General features: G+C 36.8%; 1 protein-coding gene across 10 annotated transcripts in view; it reads right to left on the minus strand.

Annotated features, from left to right (window-relative positions):
* The window catches only part of RBFOX2 (RNA binding fox-1 homolog 2), a 274,079-nt gene that overhangs the window by 28,347 nt on the left and 219,803 nt on the right, over nt 1-25,929 (minus strand). For 7 of the 10 annotated variants that reach the window (XM_068561295.1, XM_068561294.1, XM_068561290.1 and 4 more), the window contains 3 exons: nt 12,598-12,744; nt 9,299-9,352; nt 130-222 (listed from right to left, as the gene is read on the minus strand). In XM_068561295.1, coding sequence (XP_068417396.1) covers nt 130-222; nt 9,299-9,352; nt 12,598-12,744 — 294 coding nt within the window. The remainder of the gene's footprint in view (nt 1-129; nt 223-9,298; nt 9,353-12,597; nt 12,745-25,929) is intronic. The other 3 variants (XM_068561300.1, XM_068561293.1, XM_068561291.1) reach the window with 1 other exon arrangement.

Below are 25,929 nucleotides of genomic sequence, written 5' to 3' on the forward strand. Positions count from 1 at the left end.
AGGTGAAGGACACAGAGACACAAAAACACACACAAACAAGACAGGGTTCCAAATGTGAAATAAGTGAGGCAATACATAAAAAGAGAAATAAAAATATAAACCAGAAATTGAATTATTGAAGACATGCACCTCGATTTTACGGCCCTCTACCACGGTGCCGTGTAATTTCTCCCTGGCCCTGTCTGCATCAGCACTATTCTCGAAAGTTACGAACCCGAATCCCTGCATGCAGCGGGAGAAGGGGGGAAAACATGCACATCGTTATATTGAAATACTGATCTCTTGGTAAATAGAAAAAAAAAATATCACAGTATGAAACTGACATCAGCAACAACTCAGCAATACTCTCCCAAAGTCACATTTTTGGTTCATGCATATTTTGTAAAGGGAAATTAAATCCAATAAAAGAATAAAGAACTGTAGTAGTAGTGATAATAATAATAGTAATAATGTAATTAACAACAATAATAACAATAATAAAATAAAACATAAAGCATGTGAGGCCAGACCAAAATTAAGGTATAGAGTTACTCGGGTCAAACTATTCAACTGAGAATCTGAACATTTAAAAAAATCCTACCTTTCTTATTTCATGCTGTTAACATACATATCCTTTTATATAATACTAAAAAATAATTAAATCTATTATCCCCCAGTAACTTCTACATGAAACTTGATATTTAGGTGCAAGCCTTGAATAATGAGTTTTTGAGGCGGTCTAATCGTTTTAGCCCCACTTTGCCTGTTGCTTATAGCACCATCAACTTCTCTGGGAACGGTATAATTTAAGATATAGTGTTCATGTTAGATTCTGTGGGTACTGGGTGTGGAAGAGGAGAGCACTCATGTCCGTCTAAGCAAACGAAAACACCACTAAGCAGTGGTCAATTATGACTTTTCTTCAATGTGAATTTTAAACAACCAGACTGACACTCAAGAGTAAAAATATGTTCAGCTGAATTTCAGAAAATGGCTTACCCAAATTTGCCTAAATTTTGTTGAAGCCTACATCTGCTACTAAATGTATTAGTTTTTTTCTATATGCAGAGAGAAAAAGGAATAGTCAAAAAGGCAATAGGAATGAGATCTATGTTAGTGACATCAGTTGCATACTATTTAATAGGAAAAGAATACCATAAAACAGTAATACAGTTGCTACTCTGAGTTAGGATTAATTTATTTGTCCGTTTGTAGATGCTGAAAAACCAACCAACCAACCATGGAGTTTTAATTTATTAAATAGAAAAAGCAGGAGACCGGGAGTTAACCCACTCTACTCCTTGGCTCACATTAAATCTTAAAAGACTGCCTGGGTCATTATCATTCTATCAATTTCAACACCAGCAGGATTTACTATATACTATAGGACTATTTCACAAAGCATTATATCAGTTTCATTCTAGGTGCTCTGTCCTTATCTTTCCACTCTGCAACTATAAAATTTTCTCAAGCTATTTATATCTGTAGAGTGGTAACTTCTTAGAATTTTCTGAGACAGTCCTCATGTCTCAATAGCTTCACTGTCCCTCTAGCATTCTTTGAATATTCCATTGTAGGATAACCTGAACCCTTTACTTTCACTGAAGTTCTGCTTTGCTGCTTAATGCCATGAGTACTCCTATATACACAAAACATATTTTTAACTGAGATGGTAAATAATGTGCATTGCTCAATAAGATTTTATAAAAGCAACTCCATCATTCTGAAGGATCTGATTTCTCAGCATTTAAATGACTACATATGGTTGGGTGGCAATCCACGGAGGATTCCAATGGATTAACTCTACCTTCAATTTGGATATCTAGAAAGTGAAATGCTAAGCTGACAGAAATTTTTAAAAATACATGTAGCTTAGGATGGAATACTCTGGGTAATTTTAATTCAAAATGTTCCTTAAAAATGTACATGTGTTGAAAAGATCAATGGGGACACATTTTCAGAAACAAATTTTGATATCAACATGTTATAGCCACTTTGACAACTCAAGGTGTACAAGGGCAAGTTACTAATTAATTATTCCATTTGTCATCTACACTAGCATCTGATGAAGACAGGAAGCCAGTTCTCCGATCCTGGAGAATCCTCCCATAGGAAAGTTAAACCTTTTAAAAAAGGTTACAGATAGTGATGAGTTTTTATATCACATTTTAGAAGTTCTATAAGCTGTATTTCAACTGATTGCCACAGCCTCATACATTTTATGCCCTGGGTTAAATTAATAAATTATAAACTAGTGGTTGGACAGCAGATTACGTAGAGGCTAATATACAAGTTTTTAATTTTAGCATTATGACTACACACACCCACATACATACACACATACTTGTGTGTCTTTTAAATGCACCCATGGGGTAGAAAGGATAAACCTGCTGGTTTCCTTTTGAAGGTAAAGACATTGAGCCAATCTGAGGTTAAGTATTCAAGCATCAAAAAGGCCCAGAGCACCAACAAGGTCTTCTTCCTTCCATGTAGCTTTTTCCTACAGCTAATGGTGAGAAAATTAGAAATTAAGCTTTGAAACCGAAATTCAGTATTCTATTTACTAAACTATATTAGTCCTACAATTCCTCTATTTTCTCTTTCAAATCTAATTGCTAAACGTGTTCTATGACCCTCCTTTCTGTAATGTGTTGACGGACCATCTGTGACACAATGGCTGCGTGGTATCATAAGTGCTGGCATCTTACAGTCAGCATATGACAAAGTTTAACATTAAAGTCTGCTTGTGTAAGATTTTTTCAATGTAACTTCAGTATTCTGGAACAAAATTTCACTTTTAAATGCTTTAAAAGTGTTTTATAAGGAAAGGTGCTTATAAGCTAAAGGAAATGCTAATCAAGATACCAAAGACATAAAAATGAAGCAATCTTTGCAGCCACATTTACTAGCGTAAGAGGAGGCAGAAGGCCTTGTTGATACTTTGGGACTCCTGATAAGAAACACAGAAGTAACAGGATTTCTTTCTTTCCTTCCAAGATAAATAGACCTTGTGTCAGGCAGAATAACAGCCCCCCCAAAGTTGTCCATGTCCTAATCCCCAGAACCTGTGAATATGTTACCTTACATGGCAAAAGGGATTTTGCAGATGTGATTAAATTAATGATCTTGCGATAGGGAGATTATCCTGGATTATCCAGTTGAGCCCAATGTAATCGCAAAGGTGCTTAGAAGTGAAAGAGGGAAAGAGGAGAGTCAGAATTGGAGAGTGTAGCAGCCTGAGAAAGGCTGGGCTGGCTGTTGCTGGCTCTGAAGATGGAAGGGGGGCTATAGGCCAAGGAACGTGGGCTGCCTCCCGAAGCTGGAAAAGGCACGCAATGGAGCACCCCTTAGAGCCACCTGAAGGAACACAGCCCTCCGACACTTTGATTTTAGCCTAGTGAGACCCACTTTGGACTTCTGACCTCCAGAACTGTAAGATAATAAATCTGTGTGGTAGTAAGCCACCAAGTTTGTGATAATTTGTTCAGAAGCACTAGGAAATTAGTATATACCTCTCAGAATTAAGGTCTGTGATTAGGAAGGTGAGAAGCATAACCAGTATTTTTGGAGTATTGTCCTTAAATACTTTTCTCTTGAGTCGAAACTTCAAACAGGTGGTTTTCCATCAACTCAACTTCCTGCTTGCTTATCTGTCGCATTTACAACTTGGTTTTAAGAATATTAACTCAAATAAGGCTTGAAAAAATTTTTAATGTACTGTTTCTTCAATAAAATTTAGCACTTTTGAAAATGTGCCAGAAATTGAGCCAAGGATATTCACAGACTTAAAAAGTTACTAATAGGAAAACTCTCTTCCACGAAATTATGTTTAATGTTCCCTTATTCTTGGAAATCTAATTCACAGTAATTCTGGTCATTTGGATCTCTTGCTTTGAAAAAAATTTAATACAATTATGTCTAAACCTAACACATTTTCCTTAGAAGAGCTTCAAAATGATCATATGAAGTATCAAAAAGGGAAACATAATAACGGTCTGAATAGCTACAAAGTCAGACCCTTAACAGTACATATTTTAGGTATGTAAGAAGATAAAGAACAGATAAACAAAAAGTAAACTTTCATTTTTAAATTAAAAAAAATGATGTTGCAACATTTGTCTATACCAGCACTATCCGATAAAAATATAGCATGAGCCACATATATAATTTCAAATTTTCTACTAGCTACATTAAAAAAGTAAAAACAAGTGAAATTAATTTCAATAATGTATTTTATTTAACCCAGTATATACGACATATTATAATTTCAACCTGCATCATTATGAAACCATTATGAGCGAGATGTTTAACATTCTTTTTTGAGCTAAGCCTTTGAAATTGGTGTCTATTTTACGCTTAAAGCACATTTCAATTTAGAGATGTGCCACATTTCAAATGGTCAACATGGTCGCTGCACTGGGCAATGGAAGTCTACACCTTTACCCTCTTACCTAAGGTTCTCAGCTCCCAAAGTTCTTCTGTGTTAACAATTTAAATACACCAGTGCTACATTCACAATTTACCAGCTATCTTAGCTGTCTTTTGGAAATTGAGGGATGCTGTGTTTATCAGGGACATGGTCGTGGTTAAAACTTCTACGGAGTGTGACAAAAATTTTATTATCTGCCTTGACATCCACTTGTCATCAAGGGCACACAGGAGCCGAATAACTGTCACCTTTTTAGTCTGGCCTCAGACTGCAGTAAATAACAAGCAACAGGATGAGCATTGTAAAAATATTTTAAAATTTGTATAATCTTTGAATTTTTCCATCTCAGAAGAATGCGAAAGAAAATTTACCATGTAACTTTTAAGGGAGAAATCAAAACCAGAAGGTTCTCCTGGGTATGGTCAGAACACAGAAATTAAAAAATAAATACAAGAAAAATAAAACTAAAACCCATAAAATGGTAGCAAAAGAAAATAAACTAAGACTTTTGGAAATACATGCACTGTTAACTCAGTTTTAAGTATAATGAAAAACATTTCATCTCAGCGTTACCCATCAAATTTTACTGAAAATCACAAAGGCCTACTCAGTGCAATTTCAAAGACAGTCTCTTGACTATATTTGGAAAGAAATAATTTCCCTTTGCATAAAATCAAAAGCCAGGGAAATAGGAGAGAAATTACAGCATATTTCTTGTGTCTGAGGAATGGGAATAGAGGTTTCATCTTCCCTAACTCCAGCCTAAACATAAGCTTAACCCAAACCCAGATTCCCATCATTCCAGAAATCCACCTGAGAGAAGTAATGCGAACACATTAACTAAAAATCTGCTAGAAATCTCAATAATTGTTGCTGTGCTCTATTCTGCAGTCCTTTAGAGGACTTAGTAATTGACACTGTGTGAAGAAGAAGAGCTTCTATACATTCAATATTTATAAAACACGTCCCTTCAAAAGTGACAACTATACTCAAAGTATGTTGACAAAGCTTTATGGAAAATATAAATGTTAGAATCTGTGTATTTCTTTTTAAAATAAGCTTGATAATTATCACAAACAAAATGTTATGGGACTGGGTGATAGTGAACAGGATGGTGGAAGGTCTGAATTTCAACAGTGAAATAAACTTTTGAAAACAACAAGTGCTCAGTTACTAAAAGTGTCTAGCAGACAGTACAAGGTTAAGAGTACTGGTTGTTGAACTAGGTGACCACTGTTTAGTGTTCTGTTTAAGATTCTATGTGAGAATATGTGAGAAAAAAGAAAAAAGGAAGGAAAAACATGAGAATATTGTGAATATTCCCTTTAATGAACTATGTATGCTTCCCCCCGCTACTTCTCATTAAACATCATGTTTTCCTTTTTTTTTTTTTTTTTAAATATTTATTTATTTATTTATTTTTGCTGTGTTGGGTCTTCGTTTCTGTTAGAGGGCTTTCTCTAGTTGTGGCAAGCGGGAGCCACTCTTCATCGCGGTGCGCGGGCCTCTCACTATCGCGGCCTCTCCCGTTGCGAAGCACTGGCTCCAGACGCGCAGGCTCAGCAGTTGTGGCTCACGGGCCCAGTTGCTCCGCGGCATGTGGGATCTTCCCAGACCAGGGCTCAAACCCGTGTCCCCTGCGTTGGCAGGCAGATTCTCAACCACTGCGCCACCAGGGAAGCCCTGTTTTCCTTTTATAATGGTTTTTAAAAGGGTGCTTTTTAAAAATTGTTACTCAAAGGATCTATAAGGAGAATGACAATATAATTTATTGTTCAAACTAGGATACTTTGAGGGAGAAAGGGGACATTATTAATTGCTAAGACAACAAGTATAAACTGGGACTATCCTGGATAAACCAGGATATATGGCCACTCTCCCTATACACTAACTTCTTATTGTTTGTATTACTACTTTGTCACGACTGGTGAAATTTGGAGAATCAATAATGCTATGCATATCTGTTTAATCATTTTCTAGATTCTATTTGAGTACATTAGTTAACTTTTTGGAAGGGGTATCATTTTTCATCACATATCTTAATTAAACATTTTCAAAAGGATAGTCTATCTTTGCTTCAGTTAATCACAGAAAACTAAATACAGCTGACTTTATGTTTTTACAAAGGAGTAGGGAGTAAAAAGAACATTTTCAAAAATCACATGAAATAATTTAAATAAATATGTATGTATGTATATGCATGTAAACGAAATAAATTCATTTCATAAAAACCAAATTCAGAATATGAAGGTCAAAGAAGAAAAAAGGAAAATAGTCAACAACAAAGAAACAACTACTTTCTGGAACACAGAAATTCTACTCTCCAGGCTAGGTGGAAAGGGAGACTACTAGCAGGCAGGGAAGGAATGGGCGTGGCAGCAAGACAGTGTTTACTTATGTTTTTAAGGGGGTATATTCTCAAACCTGGGGCCAACGGTCTCATAAAAAGTAAGACATGGTAATAAAGAGTTGCTTTTTGTTTTGCAGTCACTTGGTTAAATACTGTTTTACATGTAAGTATTACTTATCTCTAAAAGCTTGTCAGTTTTTCCATTATTGCTTCAGAAAAAATTCAATAAAGCTAATTTCTGTACAGAAAAGCACTCTGTTAAAAGACTGAGCAATTCTTAGCTAAACAATAGGACCATATAAGTCTCCTTTTCTCTGGTTCCTTTCAAGACATGCTGTAATTTTATAGTCAACCCCAGACACAAAAGTAATGAGAAACTAAACTTAATTTACAAAAAGAAAAGTACTCATTAATTTATCTTAGGTGGATCCCAGAAGATGCATCTAGGTTTTGACTCCAAAATAAATCTCTATTAATGAGCCCATTCCAGCTAAGAACTTTAGGTAGCAGTTAAGAAGGGCAAAGGATGGAGACAGGTTTTTGTATCAGTTCTAGAAGGCAGGTCCAAGGCAATTCCAAATTCTGTGCTTTGTTTTAAAAACATTTTCCAATTAGTACACAGTCTGTCTACCCTTCAGCAGCCCAAAGAAAAAAGGGCAGTGAGGACACAGCATCAAGCTGAGAGAGGCAGCATATATTTTTAGATTCCCCAAAGAGAAAAGGAAGGCTTGTGTCATTTTAAAATGAAAATTAGAGGGGAGGAGCAATTGAATAGGGTAAATTAAAAATTTTTTGGTAGTAGGCAAATCCTTGAAGTCAATGAAAGAAGCCTTAGAAAGATCAATTTCCTTTGCTTCACAAGAATTGAATCAAATTATTTTCTTGGTAAGGAGCAAAGTCCTCAATGCCTGATAGAATTTTATTGGGCTTCCGGTTGTTAGTCTAGCTAAGAATGTTTGAAGTGCAAACACTTAAAACCAAAAACACTCAAACTACTGGTTCAGATAAACAGTGTGGCCAATAATCTTCATGTATTTATTTCACATTCCTGTGCTTCTCATCTCTAAACCACTGTCATTTTTCTACCTTGTATCTAAAAAGTTCACAAAAAAATAACAGCAAACTATACAACAAAAGAATAGAAATCCACTGCGAGGAAATTACAAGTATAAACAGTTTTACTGGTTACAGTTTGAATAGATTTCACTTTAAAAATACTTACCAAGTTAAGTGCTGGAGAAAGTTCTGTATAGGCATAATTAATCTTTTTTGGTTTTAACTGAAAACTGAAAGCTTAGAGTATAATTACCTCTTTAATAATTAACAAATAATTATTATAGTCAGAATTAAACACTTTTAGTGTTGATGCACTCTATAAAGGAAGGGAATAATAATCAGAAGCATTAGGAAAGCACAAACATTTGTATTAGTACAGATGGGGGCAGGAAGTATATATAACTCTGTAGATATGTTATTAGTTCCCAAAGTATGGTGAATTTGGAGTAGGAAATTAAGAGAGGTAAATATTAGCTTATTTATTTACTTTATTTAGCTTTTCTCAAATTACATTCTTAGAGATTTAATCATAGCCAAGGGCTGTTTTCAAAGTTCAGCAGGGATGACCAAATGAAAATTAATTTCAAAAACTGGTCTCACCTAAAAATGCAAGTAGAACTGAACATAGCAAGGTAAATATTTACAAGCCTGCCCACAGCTGACTGTGTCTGTGGAGTGTATTCCATTTGTTGAGGAGGAAGAAAACTCTCAAATAAAACTTTCTGAAATTCAGTTCATCAAATATTTTTTCACAACACCATTTTAAGACTTTACCATTCTTTCATTCCTAAAAGCACTGCTGCTTATTTTAGTGCATAAAAATTCTAAATCATACAGATTGGGAATTTAAAACAGTAAATTATTATGTTCCTCCTCATGCAAAAAACCCCCAACTCACTGTATTTGTAATTGAAGTGACTCTCAGTCCTGAAGCTTGCCTATCTGGGTATAACTTAAAGGAGGAAATCCACAGTGAATACCTGAGTCACTACTCCCTGTTTTTAAGCTTTGTCAGAATTTACTGAACAGAGAGAACAAGTCAACTGAATAACTGAAATATTAAATTTGTTCTAAGTATGTCATTTTGAAGTTCGATTTTTAAAAGCTGAACTGTTCTGGTAGAATTCAGACTAGAATTCTCACAGAATTTCACTTTTCTCCAGTCTTCTCTCTCGTCCTTTACAATAAGAAGCTTAGGCCAAATTTAAATCTGAGAAAAGACTGACATCTCCTACAGCCTTTCTTCCTTACGGCCACACTCTCCCCTCAAACCTCTCTCGTTTCTACACCATCACTCTCCCAATTTAAGATTTAGGAAAAATTTGGCCACGCAGTGGCTTATGTTTAGAGGTAATCTAATCAAGCTAGATCATTGGGATACTTTTTGCAGGCTTGAAAAACAGCTTAAGTTTTCTGACTATTTACTATTTTAAATAAAACAAAACTAAAAGAAACCAAGCACACACCACTGAAATGGAGCTTACCTTAGAGCCACGTTCATTAAAGATTATTTCTACATCTAGGATTTTGCCAAACTGCTGCAGAGACAAAAATAAAAACATTTACTCATGTTCAGCTTTTTATCCATATACTTTACTTTCTTCTGAAAGAGGAAGAGGTGTTTTTTTCTTTAAACTACTTATTTAACATCCACGCTTCTATTTGTTGGCAGGTCCCAATATCAGTTGTTGATTTTTCCTCATCATTGAGCTGGTAATTTTTCCTTTTTTAATTCACTCACTCATGCATTATCCATCTCTTTATAGTGGAAGCTGTTTTCGTAAGTTATTCACAGCATCACCGTATTACATGCTTCTTCACGCGGACAAGAACTGGGAGTCTTCCTAACTACATCTCTAACTTTTGAAATCGTAAGTAGAAAGATACACTATTGATGGCTGTTTTTCTTCCCTTTCTTGTTTTTTTGGGCCGCGCCTCCCATGGCATGCAGGATCTTAGGTCCCTGACCAGGGATCGAACCCATGCCCCCTGCAGTGGAAGCTCCGAGTCTTAACTATTGGACCAACAGGGAAGTCCTTCCTTTTTTTTTTAACTAATAAAAGTAAACCACATTTACTGGAAAAAAATAGAAAATATAGATAAACAAAAAGGAAAAGGGAAAACAAAAAATGAAGATCATCTGCAATCCCAACATCTTAACATTTTGGTACACAGCCTTCCCAGCTTTTCCTTAGGCGTGTGTGTGTGTGTGTGTGTGTGCGTTTACTTTTCTTAAACTTAATATACTGTGAATAACTTTCCAAATCAATAAATATATATCTGTGTTATCTCTATAGGCTATATGCTATTTTCCAGCATACCAAACATTCATAGACATTATGGATGATTCTATCAATACTTATTTGCCACTTCAGTGTTTCTACAATAAACATCATCTAGAATATTTAAAATAAATAACTTTATTTCGAAATTAGTTAAATATTTTAACATTTGGAAAATCAAACAAAGCTAAAAACACAACATCTAAATAACTCTATTGCTAGGTAGCTAAATAGCTGATGAGAGGGGCATACACAAAACACAGTAATTATTTGGAGGAGAGGTATATATAAGGTGATAAAACTACCTGTTTTAATCAATACCTGAATGAACTGAATTGAGGGAATGTGCACTAAATCTCCAGTACCTTTTTGGCTCACATTTCCCTTTGAGAACTAGACTCACAGACCCAATTATCTATTTCACTTGGATTTCAAACTAGACTTTGGGAAATGTGAAGAAACTAAAAAATGAAAAGAGCAAAACAGAGATCATGTTTTCTTATTGGGTTGAATCATTACAATCTTTATCAAAAAAACATGTATTAAGAGCCCAAGTTTTCTAGAGTAAGACTTCTAGACTTGATTCCAGTTTCACCATTTAATAGAAAATCAGAAAAATCAAGGGAAGAGGAAAATGTCTTATTTTAGGAAGGAGGGCATTTTATTTTATCTCTATGTCTATCCAAAAAACTGAAATTTGTATGGTATTTTAGAGTTTGTTTTCTTTTACATTTTCTAATTCATCTTTATAACAACCTTCCAGAGTAAGAACTGGTTAAGGAAAATGAGACTAAAAGAAGGTACTCATCAAGTCTGCAGAGGTAATAAAATGGAAATAAAATAGAACATGGAACCTCTGCTCTTGACCAACGCTGCTGTCCTTCTAAACACTGACAGGTACTGACTACGTGGGAGAAGACAGCAACCAGGTATCTCCTGCAATGAAAATTTTTTTTTTTTTTTTGCACTTAGTGTCTTATGAGAAGGGCATTATACATTTCAAGAAATCACTGACAACTGGCCTGGGCAGATCTTTAGTGGACACTATTTTTCTGCCTCAACAAAGAAAACACTTCTGACAGATGAGGATGCATTCCATTTTCACAGACCTCCAGACATTAAGGTTCCATATTACCTCTGATAATTCAGTAGAGAACCTAGTAACTCATACTCCCAGGAAGTTTCTTCTTAAACGTAACCTAAATTCTTTTTTCTTTTTAAATTTATTTATTATTTTTGGCTGCGTTGGGTCTTCGTTGCTATGTGTGGGCTTTCTCTAGTTGCGGCGAGCGGGGGCTACTCTTTGCTGCGGTGCGCAGGCTTCTCATTGCGGTGGCTTCTCTTGTTGTGGAGCACGGGCTCCAGGCGCGCAGGCTTCAGTACTTGTGGCACGTGGGCTCAGTAGTTGTGGCTCGTGGGCTTCAGAGCACAGGCTCAGCAGCTGTGGTACACAGGCTCAGTTGCTCCGCAGCACGTGGGATCTTTCCAGACCAGGGCTCGAACCCATGTCCCCTGCGTTGGCAGACGGACTCCCAACCACTGTGCCACCAGGGAAGTCCCATAACCTAAATTCTTTATGTTGCCCTTTATATTTTCTGTTGCTCTCTTTTCTGTAGAACTGGAGAATAGCTGGCTACCATTTCATGTCGAAAAGCTCTTCCAGTGCTTCAAAAATATCATTAAATCTCAACCCTGGCCTAGCCTTTGGTGTAGAAAACACATCCAGGAAGTCAGCTGTAAGTGACAGAACTCTGCTCCAGGGTCTTGTCATCATGAAGTGGCCATAACCGAGACTTAAAGAAGGGCATTTGCTTTTCTGACAAAGCATTAGGCTGCTATCCAAATAATTAAAATTTAAAAAATTAAAATTAAAAATTTAATTTTTAAAAAATTAAATTTAAAATTTAATTTTTAAAAAATTAAAAATTAAAAATCAATTATTTCTTACTCCTAGTTCAAGTTAAGTGTTTGATCAAATTAAAACAGGCAACAACACCTTAGCCCAAAAAAAGAATTAAGATTCTCAGTAGCCTTTCATTTCTGAGTAACTTAAATATTTGCTATTATACTTCGTTTTCATGACAGCGATTCTGGGAGGAAGTAAACAGCTGGAAGAACAGGCCAGGCAGCAAACTAACCCCCTATACCTGATTTTAGATCACAGATATTATTTCACTTAATTCATAACCCTTTGAAAGGCAGGGATTACTGTCTTGTCCTGATTTCAGCGCTTGGGTTTTCTGAACGTCCTAAGAAACCCCTCAGTCCCAGGCAAACTGGGTTGTGGAGTCATCTTACGTATGTGAGAATTTGCAAGGATAATGTCTAGAATAGGCCAGGTGATGGGAAAGTTTCTAAAGGCTGATGAAAATAATGATTTACCTCAGGATCTTTCTCAACATACTTGTAGTTTTATCCTAAAGTAGTAATGACTAATAATACATCTGGTGAGTTAAATTATATTTTCATTGTAAAACCATAAAAGGACTTCAGAGACTTACCCCAAACATCTGCCGGAGGTCAGGATCCCGGAAGCGGAAAGGAATATTAGAGACATGCAGGCGTTTAGGGGTAGATTTACTCTCTGAATTTTCACTACTTTGCGTCTGTGACTGCTGGCCGTCTGTCTGTGCGCCCCCTTCTGTCTGCTAAGCAAAGAAATAAACAACATTACGGGAAAAATAAATACAATTATTGCACAAGAATTACATAAAATAATTGAAGTCCTCCCCCACCCCAGTCATTCTCAAACAGTGTGTCTTTAAGCAAAAATTACAGCTGTCCTTTCAAAGAGAAAAAAACCAAAGATGTTATCTGTGTTCAAAATGCTATAGTTTACCCAAAAATTTAGGTCTTTTGCATATTTATAGTACATTAGTAAAGTGGGGGATACTAGAAACACTAAGTGACTTGCTCAAGATCACATGGAGAGGAACTTTCCTGGTGGTCCAGTGGCAAAGAATCCACCTTACAATGCAGGGGACGTGGGTTCGATCCCTGGTCAGGGAACTAAGATCCCACATGCCATGGGGCAACTAAGCCCGCGGGCCACAACTACTGAGCTCACGCACTAGAGCCCACGTGCCGCAAACTACAGAGCCCAGGCGCTCTGGAGCCCAAGGGCCACAACTACAGAGCCCTTGTGGCCTGGAGCCTATGCGCCACAACTAGAGAGGAGAAAACCCGCACACCACAACTAGAGAGAAGCCCATGCACAACAATGAAGAGCGTGCGTGCCGCAACTAAGACCTGATGCAGCCAAAAAAAAAAAAAAAAAAAAAAAAAGATCACATGGAGATACATTAGGAAAACAAGATATAAAAATAGTACATTGGGGGCTTCCCTGGTGGCGCAGTGGTTGAGAGTGTGCCTGCCAATGCAGGGTACATGGGTTCGAGCCCTGGTCTGGGAAGATCCCACATGCCGCGGAGCAAGTAGGCCCGTGCGCCACAACTACTGAGCCTGCGCGTCTGGAGCCTGTGCTCCGCAACAGGAGAGGCCGCGACAGTGAGAGGCCCGCGCACCGCGATGAGGAGTGGCCTACGCTTGCTGCAACTAGAGAAGGCCCTCGCACAGAAGTGAAGACCCAACACAGCCAAAAATAAAATGAATGAATAAATTAAAAAAAAAAAAAAGTACATTGGGACTTCCCTGGTGGCACAGTGGTTAAGAATCCGCCTGCCAATGCAGGGGACACGGGTTTGATTCCTGGTCCGGGAAGATCCCACATGTCGTGCAGCAACTAAGCCCATGCGCCCCAACTACTGAGCCTGCACTCTAGAGCCCGTGAGCCACAACTACTGAGCCTGCGTGCCACAACTACTGAAGCCCGCGTGCCTAGAGCCCGTGCTCCACCACTGCAATGAGAAGCCCACGCACTGCAGCGAAGAGTAGTCCCCGCTCACCGCAACTAGAAAAAGCCTGCGTGCAGCACCGAAGAGCCAACACAGCCATAAATAAATAAACAAACAAACAAATAAAATAATAAATTAAAAAAATAAAAATAGTACTTTCTTCTTAGATTCTTATAGAAGTTCCTATTTTTGAGATCTTTCCATTTTGAAAATAAAGAGTCTGTGGTATAATACTTAGTTGTAGAGATACCAGTATTTCTGGTCCATCATTTCAGGAAATAAGGGAATATTTTTATATTTCATTCCCTCTTATTAGTTCCAGGGTTTATGACTACTGGGTTACCAAAGTACTGTAATATTATTTACGAAGAGGAGACATCTAGTGACAAAGGGCCCTTTGCTCAAAAACTGAAGAAGCTTCTTACTCTGAAACCAATCTGTACTCTCCTCCCTAATTTATGCGATTCCTGCTACTTCAGCAGAGGGAACCTACCCTTCTGTATGTAGCCCAGAGCAAAGTTGCATTTAGAAAAATCTGTTGGGAAAGGCTTGAAGGGACCCTGCCTAATCTACTACATACCCATAAATGCTAGATTTGTATATATCCATAGTGAAAGAATATGGGTGAGTGTGGGTGTGCATTTTTAATCTGAATCTCTTTTGCAATGTACTAGGCATGTGTTAATTTAATTCTTTTTCAGTAAGTCCTCAAAAAATTGCTATGTTGAGAAATACTTTTGACAAATACCTAACAGGTGTGATACATTGTAGGCATTCAAAAAACATTTACTTTGAAGTATTAATTTGACAATTTAAGAACCTTTTGTTTTTACTATTCCCTGTGAAGCGCATGCCAAACTGGATGGCTCATTGAGATGATGAAACCAACACACTTTTAAAACAGGAGTGGAACTTGCTGTTCTTATTATCTCAATTGAATGAGAACTGAGTCCCTCTAGCAGATTCTGGGTGACACGGAATGGATCCCCCTCCCTACTCTGACCCAGCGTTCAGCTAAAAGAAACTGAACCAGAGATACCTTTGGCTCAGAGACGTTTGAACCAGGTTGAAATGAAGTTTGAGACTTTAACATGTGAAGGATAAACAGGAATGAACTCCAAATGTATACCAGCTTTTCAAGTGTCAGTCTAAGGGATGGCCGCTTTTATCTCCTTCCATTCAGGCCTCGCAGATGGCCTCACTGTGCAATTATTCACATGGTACAAAAATAGCAGGAAAGGAAAGAGCTACAAAGCCATGTTCTGCGAAAGTGTAAGGTTTTCAACCCTCAGTCTGGGCACAATGCAGACTAAACAAAACACATTCCATTCAAAGATGAAACTCACTGAGTTACTAAAAAGCAGCATCATGGACACCAAAGCAACGAGCACAAGCGTCAATTACAACTGATGCTCATTCGAGCACCTTCCAACTTGCCTCTCACATCTCACAGCTGGATCACATAAAACTCTTTCTTCAATCAAACTTTAAAACCACCAGATCTGATCTGAAGGATGACAGTGTTATCACTCAGAGAAAAGTTAAAAAAGACCGATTCTAGCTCCAAACCATAGTTTTATATATAGCTTATATATGTAGACTACGTAGTCTGTAAAAGGGTATGTGAGGTGGCAGGATATATGAAAACTAACCATTACTTCAAAGTATGTTGCCTGAGGTACTTAATTACTGTTCTTGAGAATATTATTTTACAGTCCAGAAGACACAATTGATGAAGAAGCAGCCAGACTGGTTAATTTTCCAGCCTTGTGGTGAACACCTACATTATTTAAAAGTATGAAATCTTTAATTCTCCGGAGACTTAGCAAGTAGAAAAAGTGAACCATTATTTCCAAAATTCTTAAGGCTTCTGATTTTAAATACATTTATAAGTTGAAGTTTAACATACATAGCTACAAATGCATAAATCATAAGAATACAGCTGCATGAATTTTCACAAAGAAAATACACTCACGTAACCATCAAATTAGATTAAGCCACAGAACTCCAGCAGCACCTGTGGAGCCCACTCCAGTCTCTACTCCCCCGCCAAAGGATCACCATCATCCTGACTTCTAACTCCATAGATTAGTTCTATCATTTTTGAACTTAAAAAAAAAAAAAAAAAAAGGAATCATACAGTATGTACTTTTTTGTGTCTGGCTTCTTTTACACATTATAGTAACACACACACTGTTGTACATTTTATAACCATTTTATAACCATACAGAATTTATTTGAGCTGCTTCCAGTTTTTGGCTATTAAGGATAATGTTCCTATAAATATTCTTGTTACCCATCTTTGGGTGCACAGGAGCAGGCATTTCTGTTGGGTGAATAGACATCTAGGATTGGATTTGCTGGGTCAAGGATATGTCTAAGTTCAGCCTTCAAAGATACTATCAGTTTTGCAAAGTGGCTGTACTAACTTACACTCCATCAGTGGTGTGTGCCAGTTCCAGCTGTTTGTAGTATCGTCATTTTCATTTTAACTATTCGGGTGGGAGGCAGTGGCATCCTATCATGGCTTTAACTTGCTTTCCTCTCTTTCAACCTCAGACCCTTTCTTCTCTCCACTTCTTTTTTTGAATTTTGTTGAAAAATGGGAATTCCCTGTAAAACAGCAACTATTGCTTTTTTTAAAAAATTTTTATTGGAGTATAGTTGCTTTACAATGTTGTGTTAGTTTATACTGTACAGGAAAGTGAATCAGCTACATGTATATATATATATATATATATATATATATATATATCCCCCTCTTTTTTGGATTTCCTTCCCATTTAGGTCACGACGGAGCATTGAGTAGAGTGCATACACTCCTGAGTGCATACCGTAAGACAGACCCTTACCTACGCCTTTCAATAATAAATAATATTTAAATAGTGTTTACTGTTTGTCACACGCTGGCCTAAGTATTTTACGTATGTTAATTATGATTCTTTCAACAACCCTAACAGTAGCTTTTGCTTTTTTGTTTTTGTTTTTGTTTTTTTTAACAGACACAGAAAGGATTCCCTCCTTTTGACCTTGTGTTCAGCTAAAAGAATCTGATTCAGAGATACTTTTGGCTCAGAGATGTTAGCAACCATCTTGAGGAGTCTGAGGAGTAGAAAGATTGCCTAAGTAATGGAGCAGGGATTTGAATACAGGCAGCCTGGCTCCAGAGTACATGTTCTTAAGCTCTATATTAGAATGTACTTTACATGTATTATTTTCTTCAATCCTCACAGTAATCTATGAGACAGGTACTATTATTGTCCTCCAATTGACAAAGGCAGAAACTAAGGCATGGAGAGGTTAAGTTCACTGCCCAAGGTCACATATTAAGTGGCAGAGTAGGAATTAAAAACCAGGTGGCCCAATTTCATATGCTAAACCACCCCCTTCCTAGCACTGCACTCATGCTCTCTTCTTTTTATCTCATTAGAATGGAGAACACGTGTGGATCCCATGCTCCACTTTCTCAGGACCCCCACCTGAAGGTGGAGGTAGGCATGGGGTAAGGGGCAGGGAAAGCTATACAAGAGGTGACGTGTATTCTATGCCTTGAGGGAACAGGAGCAGGTCAGGCCATGAAGGGGAGGAAAAGGAGAGGAAAGAAAACCAGCAAAGGCACACTGACATTTATGAAGGAAACGAAGCCAGAGAACTACTAAACTGATATTCAAAGGGGCTGAAAAGCAGATTTCTGTACATAGTGGAAATAGGAATAGGGAATATACATTGGATGTAGTTAAATGAGATCCTATTTCCCATCTGTCATTCGCAACTTTAAGTTTACCTCACTATAGATTACTAATCGTTGAAACACACAAGTCAGAGAGCAGAAGTAAATAAAAGTTTTTTAAGGCTATATCTTTGTGAAAAGTGGATAGTTAAACTGTTCTGAGAAAAATCTCAGTCAATACAGTGCTGGTTCGCTTTAGTTTCTGTTGTTAACTGCTGAGCAACTTGACTGACTATATAAATAACCTTCCAAGGTTCTGTGTTTTTCCCTTCTGTGGTCATTTTCTGACCTGATTCACTGGGCAGGGGATGAAACGGAAGAGGCTGGAGTCTGTGGACTGTTTACAGTGAGGACTAGCAGTGGTCCTGCTCAATGCAATCATGTGACTAAAGCCTATACATCCACTCTTCAGACATCCTGGCCTCCCCAGTGAGGGCTACTTCATTGAGGTGAAACCCAGGGCACTTGACACTGAAGAGCAAATCAGATTTGTAAGTCCCAAAACCTCATTCTAGAAGTGAGGACTAAAAAAAAAAAAATTTTAAGTGACCTTTAAAAATTCTTGTAACTGGAAAATGGATTTAGTTTTCTGACTCCCCTACGAAACAATGGAAATATTTTAACTATTTATACATTGTGAACAAATGTTCTGTTATGGTCTGAAAAAGAACCCTGGGCAATATAAGATGAAGTACTACTTTCTAAGTCTCTGTCATAATAAGACTTAATACATAATCTGAGATACTAAGGAATCTCTTGATTAATTCAGGAATAATATTTTGATTTATGGATTATCCATTTTCTCCAATATTTATTTTTCCTCTTGTTGTCTGTGAGTGTCTTCATTTCTTATTTATTTTCACCTCTGTGAGGCTGAAGGGGGAAGAAAAGGAAAAGAGGAAATTAAATTTAGCAAAGTTTTCTTGAGAATCTGATTCATGTCTGAAAACATCTACCCTCCCATTTTAATGAGAGTTTGGGTATAGAATTCTAGGTTGGAAAAAAAAAAACCTTCAGAATTTTAAAGGTAACTCTCAACTGTAGCCTAGCTTCCAGTGTTGTTGTTGAGAAATCTGAAGGCATTATGACTCCTGTCTCCTTGTATGTGACTTTTCCCCCACTCTCTCTGGTTTGTAGATTATCCAAATATGTCCAGTGCTCTAAAATTTCACAGTGACAGGATTTAATGTGGGTTTGTTTTATATTGTTCTATTTCTCTGAGAATTCTGTGGTCTCTTTTAAGCTGGAAATTAATATCCTCCAGTCCTGGGACCTTTTTTGAATTATTTTGCTGATGACTCCTACCCTATACATTTTGTCTTTCTCTCTTCCTGAAACTTGTATTATTAGATATTGGATCTTCTGAACTGATCCTCTAACTTTCTTATCTCTTGTATTTTCCATCTCTCTGTCTTTTGGCTCTATTTTCTGGGATATAAGTCCTTAATCCCTTATCTGAAAACTTTGGGACCAAATGTGTATCAGAATTCAGAATTTTTAGGATTTTTAGAAAGGCAGTAATGGTGTAAACCCATATGTAACACTATCAATAAGATGTGGAGCAGTGATATTTCTGTAGCAAAATATATGCATATTCACATAAATGTGATAAAGACTATACGTATGTTGTGAGTTTTGCTGCAAACTTATGAAAAAATTATTGATTTTCAGAACTTTACAGATTTTGGAATTGTGGATAAGAGACTGGAGACCTCTTTTTCTTCCATCTCATCTTTCAACCTTCCAATGAAGTTTTTTCATTTTGTTGACATGTTTTTAATTTCAAGGGCTCATTTTTCTTCTCTGAACCCCCCCATTCCCCTCACCTTTTAAACTAGCAATTCAGGGACTTCCCTGGTGGCACAGTGGTTAAGAATCCGCCTGCCAGTGCAGGGGACACAGGTTCGATCCCTGGTCCGGGAAGATCCCACATGCCGCGGAGCAACTAAGCCTGTGTGCCACAACTACTGAGCCTGCGCTCTAGAGCCCACGAGCCACAACTACTGAAGCCCGCGCACCTAGAGCCTGTGCTCCGCAACAAGAGATGCCACCGCAATGAGAAGTCTGAGCAACGCAAGGAAGAGTAGCCCCCGCTCACCGCAACTAGAGAAAGCCCACACGCAGCAATGAAGACCCAACGCAGCCAAAAATAAAACAAACAAACAAAAACTAGCATTTCATTCTTGTTTAGTGGATGCAATACCTTCTCTTATGGCTCTGAGGATATAAATTATTGTTTTGGTAATTTCTGAGAAGAAAGGGGTTCCTTTTCTTCCAAATTTCTCTTTTTGTTAAGTTTTTATTCTCTATTTTCCATGTTGTAGGTTTTCCCCAGGTATCTAGTAATCCTTGGTTGTCTTGTTCGTAATTAAGAATTGAGGTGGGGAAAGTAGCTAAAAACTGACTGCAAGTTCTGAGTGGGTGAGATAGAGGGGCTTGATGACTTTGTGATTCATTCTAGGTTCAGTTAGGTAAGCAATTTCTTGGGGAACCCCCTGACTCATGCTTCTTTAAGTCCTTCCTCTTGAGTTAGGTTATCCAGAGAAGAGTTTCCCAAATCTAACTGGAGCCGTGTTTCTGAGAGAACTGGTTTCTAAAAAATTTTTATTTTTTGGTTATATTATTATTATTATTATTTTTGCCATGCAGCATGTGGGATCTTAGTTCCCTGACCAAGGATAGAATCCGTGCCCCCTGCAGTGTAAGGGCGGAGTCTTAACCACTGGACCACCAGGGAAGTCCCTGGAGTCATGTTTCTGAAATTCAAATTTTTGTGGTGTAAACTGTATCATTTCTCAGCTTTCTCCCACTACTGGCTTAGGGATAAACTCATTTGGGTCTGCTAAGTTAGTTACTAATTGGCCATCTGCTTTCTAGCTTCCAAAATGATTAATTCTCCTGTTCTTATTTTTTATATTCCTAAAAACACACAGACACAACCATCATTTACTGTACTTTTAGAGGAAGCAAAATTAGATGGATGTATTCAAAAGTAACCTGAAACAAGTGTTCAATAAAATCTTAGTATATAATACTATATGCACATATTTTAATGAAGGCAGCAAAATAGGTCAACACAGCCTATATTTGTTTTGAGCTGACTTGTATAAAATATTTTGGGAAACAAGGCTCGCTTTCAAAAATAACCTTAGTGGAAAAAAAAAAAAAATAACCTTAGTGTCTCAAGAAGGAAGAGCCTGCATTATAGCCCTTCTCCAATGCATACATGAAAGGCTGAGGTAGAACAAGCAGAGACCTCAGAAATGAGACATGGTAATCATCTTACAGCAAATCTATAAATACAAGATTTTTTCCTTTCTCTGTTCTTCAGAGCCTAGAACTACTTCAGATATAAGCTGAGGATGATTAAAATATTTTGGGATAAGGAGACATGACAACTAAGTGCAATGTGGGATCCTGGATTGGATTCAGAACAGAAAACTGGTGACTGAATAAGGTCTATATTTTACTTAGTAATATTGTACCAACACTTCTTATTGCCGGGTTCTGAAAATTGTACTATACCTATGTAAGATGTTCACATCAGAAGAAGTTAGGTAAAGAATCTGGAGAAACTTTCTGTACTCTTTTTGCAACCTTACTGTAAGTCTAAAACTATTTCAAAACAAAGAGTTTTAAAAGAAGAAAAAAGAATTTTGGGATGTCAGATTCTAAGCCCTACAGAATATTAGAACACAGAATGTTTAGTTGGTTTAAGACCATATACAGGCACAATTGTAGACAAATACTTTTGTTCATATTCAATATGTGGGTCAGACCACTTATAAAAGTCAGAAATGGGCTGAAAAGCCCATCTGTTTCAAACTGTTGGCATGGTGAAGAAAAAAAAACCCATTTAATCTAATAGTACTGTTATCTATTCCCAAATTAGGAATAGTTTAATTTGTAAATCTTTTTTACTTGCAAAGGGCCAGCCACAAAGTTTCATCTCCTGTAGCATTTTCCCTTAAGAGCTCATCGTTTTACGAACAAAAATATAAATGATTCCTAGTTGGGTTCAATTTCTTTTGGATAGGGGATTGGCCTTCAGTCAAGGTGTAAGTGAATCCTCCTCACAGGATGAATTAGATACTCTCACGATTTTATAAAATCAGTCACATATAGTGCAAGGGACATGGTTGTAAAAGCTGCAAAGTTTAAGACCAAACTTATCAAAGATAATAGATATTTCTATTAATTGCTAAAAGCAGAGCTGCCACGTGAATTGCCACACAATTCATACAGATTTGAAATTAAGCAATTATTAACGGAGTTCTTATTTGGGAAGATTCATATTGGTTTTCTTAAAGGGATCACATTAGACTCAAGATGAAGTTGCTCATGCAAATCCCCATGTCAGCAAACCAAAATTTAAGTTTCTATGCTCTGCTCTCCCAGAAAAGAAAGGCCTAGGTCGACCAATTAAGTTGTCTACTCAGCAGAAGTTACCTGACCCAAGACTCCAAGGCTCCAAGATTTTCCTTTGCTCCATATAAGGAAATGCTTTAACCAATCAGCAAATGCCCAGTTTAACCTCCTTGTTCCTGCTCCCTCTGCCTATAAAATCTCATCCTGTACAGCTTTTCAGAGCTTTCTTTCTTCCTTCCTTCCAATTGAAGTTTAGTTGATTTACAATATTGGGTTACTTTCTGGTACACAGCAAAGTGATTCAGTTTTATATATATATATACACACACATTCTGTTGTCTATCTATTTTATATATAGTAGTTTGTATCTTCTAATCCCGAACTCCTAATTTATCCCCTCCCTTTTCCCCTGATAACCATAAATTTGTTTTCTATGTCTGAGTCTGTTTCTGTTTTGTAAATAAGTTCATCTGTATCATATTTTAGATACCACATATAAGTGATATATGATATTTGTCTTTCTCTTTGACTTACTTCACTTAGTATGATAATCTCTAAGTCCATCCATGTTGCTGCAAATGGCATTATTTCATTCTTTTTTTATGGCTGAGTAGTATTCCGTTGTATACATGTGCCACATCTTCTTTATCCATTCATCTGTTGATGGACATTTAGGTTGCTTCCATGTCTTGGCTATTGTAAATAGCACCGCTATGAACACTGGGGTGCTGTGAACATTGAATTACAGTTTTCTCCAGACATATGCCCAGGAGTAGGACAGCTGGATCATATGGCAACTCTATTTTTAGTTTCTTAAGGAACCTCCATAGTGCTATCCATAGTGGCTGCACTGATGTACATTCCCACCAACAATGTAGGAGGTCTCCCTTTTTCCACACCCTCTCCAGCATTTATTATTTGTAGACTTTTTAATGATGGCCATTCTGACTGGTGTGAGGTGATACCTCATTGTTTTTTGTTTTTTTTTTTTTTTTTTATTTTTATTTTTAAATTTGTAATTGATAACATCAGAGAAATTTGAGAAAATACTGGGCCCCAAAACAATAGCAAGCTACTATTTTTTAAAAAAGTAATAATCAAAAATGAGGAGGAGTTTTGGCAAATTTAAAATGGGATTGCCAAAGCCAAGAGCTTTTTTTTTTTTTTTTTTTTCCACACACACACACTGTATTTTATTTTTACAAGAGATAAATAGACTGACACCAAGCATTGTACATGGATGACCACAACAAAAGCAACAATGATTGCAATTACCAAACATGAAACACACTCATACTATGTCATAATATTGACATTCAGTCCAGTAATCCTCCACTGTAACAGCTCCTTTACTTTGCAGTGAAAATTGATTTGTATATTCTTTGCCTCTGAGTCCTTGTGGGATTTTTTTTTTTTTTAATTCAGACAGAAAGTCACAAAAATTATACTCATCCTCCTCAGTTCACTCAGTCCAGTCCCATGTAATTAATTTTTTTTTTCATCTTGATCTTTTGTTAGCACTTTTATGAGTTCATCAGTTTTTCATTAGAGTTCTGAAAATGATTATTCATTCAGTTCAGCAGTACAGTCAGTTACCAGAAACCTGTACTTGTCAGAGTCTTTTCCATGAATTTCTTGAAGATGAAACCCTTTTATAGGAACATATTTGCAAAATCATCAGAGTACACCCAGAACTGTCTGTAAATGACAAAAGACTTAAAAATGACCACGGTTAAAGATTTGATGAAAGTTCATAATAATGCAGTTGACAAGAAAATTAGTTATTTCTGAGATATACATTTTAAAGTAATAACTAGGATTATTACTTATAACATTATACCAGAACATATAAGATTTTTAGAAATTTCATGTAATGTCTGAAACATTTATATTAACATATTTCCATACATATTTCCATACAAATACAAATATAAGATTTTTAGAAATTTCATGTAATGTCTGAAACATTTATATTAACATATTTCCATACAAATAACCCAATGAAAGTTTAGTATTAGTTGTTTTGTTTGTTTTTTTTTTTTTTTATACTGCAGGTTCTTATTAGGCATCAATTTTATACACATCAGTGTATACATGTCAATCCCAATCGCCCAATTCAGCACACCACCATCCCCACCTCACCGCAGTTTTCCCCCTTGGTGTCCATATGTCCATTCTCTACATCTGTGTCTCAACTTCTGCCCTGCAAACTGGCTCATCTGTACCATTTTTCTAGGTTCCACATACATGCATTAATATACGATATTTGTTTTTCTCTTTCTGACTTACTTCACTCTGTATGACAGTCTCTAAATCCATCCACGTCTCAACAAATGACTCAATTTCGTTCCTTTTTATGGCTGAGTAATATTCCATTGTATATATGTACCACATCTTCTTTATCCATTCGTCTGCTGATGGGCATTTAGGTTGCTTCCATGACCTGGCTATTGTAAATAGTGCCGCAATGAACATTCGGGTGCATGTGTCTTTTTGAATTACGGTTTTCTCTGGGTATATGCCCAGTAGTGGGATTGCTGGGTCATATGGTAATTCTATTTTTAGTTTTTTAAGGAACCTCCATATTGTTCTCCATAGTGGCTGTATCAATTTACATTCCCACCAACAGTGCAGGAGGGTTCCCTTTTCTCCACACCCTCTCCAGCATTTGTTGTTTGTAGATTTTCTGATGATGCCCATTCTAACAGGAGTGAGGTGATACCTCATTGTAGTTTTGATTTGCATTTCTCTAATAATTAGTGATGTTGAGCATCTTTTCATGTGCTTCGTGGCCGTCTGTATGTCTTCTTTGGAGAAATGTCTATTTAGGTCTTCTGCCCATTTTTGGATTGGGGTGTTTGTTTCTTTGATATTGAGCTGAATGAGCTGTTTATATATTTTGGAGATTAATCCTTTGTCCGTTGATTCATTTGCAAATATTTTCTCCCATTCTGAGGGTTGTCTTTTTGTCTTGTTTATGGTTTCCTTTGCTGTGCAAAAGCTTTGAAGTTTCATTAGGTCCCACTTGTTTATTTTTGTTTTTATTTCCATTACTCTAGGAGGTGGATCAAAAAAGATCTTGCTGTGATTTATGTCAAAGAGTGTTCTTCCTATGTTTTCCTCTAAGAGTTTTATAGTGTCCAGTCTTATATTTAGGTCTCTAATCCATTTTGAGTTTATTTTTGTGTATGGTGTTAGGGAGTATTCTAATTTCATTCTTTTACATGTAGCTGTGCAGTTTTCCCAGCACCACTTATTGAAGAGACTGTCTTTTCTCCATTGTATATCTTTGCCTCCTTTGTCATAGATTAGTTGACCATAGGTGCGTGGGTTAATCTCTGGGCTTTCTATCTTGTTCCATTGATCTATGTTTCTGTTTTTGTGCCAGTACCATATTGTCTTGATTACTGTAGCTTTGTAGTAGAGTCTGAAGTCAGGGAGTCTGATTCCTCCAGCTCTATTTTTTTGCCTCAAGACTGCTTTGGCTATTCGGGATCTTTTGTGTCTCCATACAAATTTTAAGATGATTTGTTCTAGCTCCGTAAAAAATGCCATTGGTAATTTGATAGGGATTGCATTGAATCTGTAGATTGCTTTGGGTAGTATACTCATTTTCACAATGTTGATTCTTCCAATCCAAGAACATGGTATATCTCTCCATCTGTTGGTATCATCTTTAATTTCTTTCATCAGTGTCTTATAGTTTTCTGCATACAGGTCTTTTGTCTTCCTAGGTAGGTTTATTCCTAAGTATTTTATTCTTTTTGTTGCAATGGTAAATGGGAGTGTTTCCATAATTTCTCTTTCAGATTTTTCATCATTAGTGTATAGGAACGCAAGAGATTTCTGTGCATTAATTTTGTATCCTGCAACTTTACCAT

Source organism: Eschrichtius robustus, chromosome 13, assembly GCF_028021215.1.
Source record: "Eschrichtius robustus isolate mEscRob2 chromosome 13, mEscRob2.pri, whole genome shotgun sequence".
Taxonomy (NCBI): Eukaryota; Metazoa; Chordata; class Mammalia; order Artiodactyla; family Eschrichtiidae; genus Eschrichtius; species Eschrichtius robustus.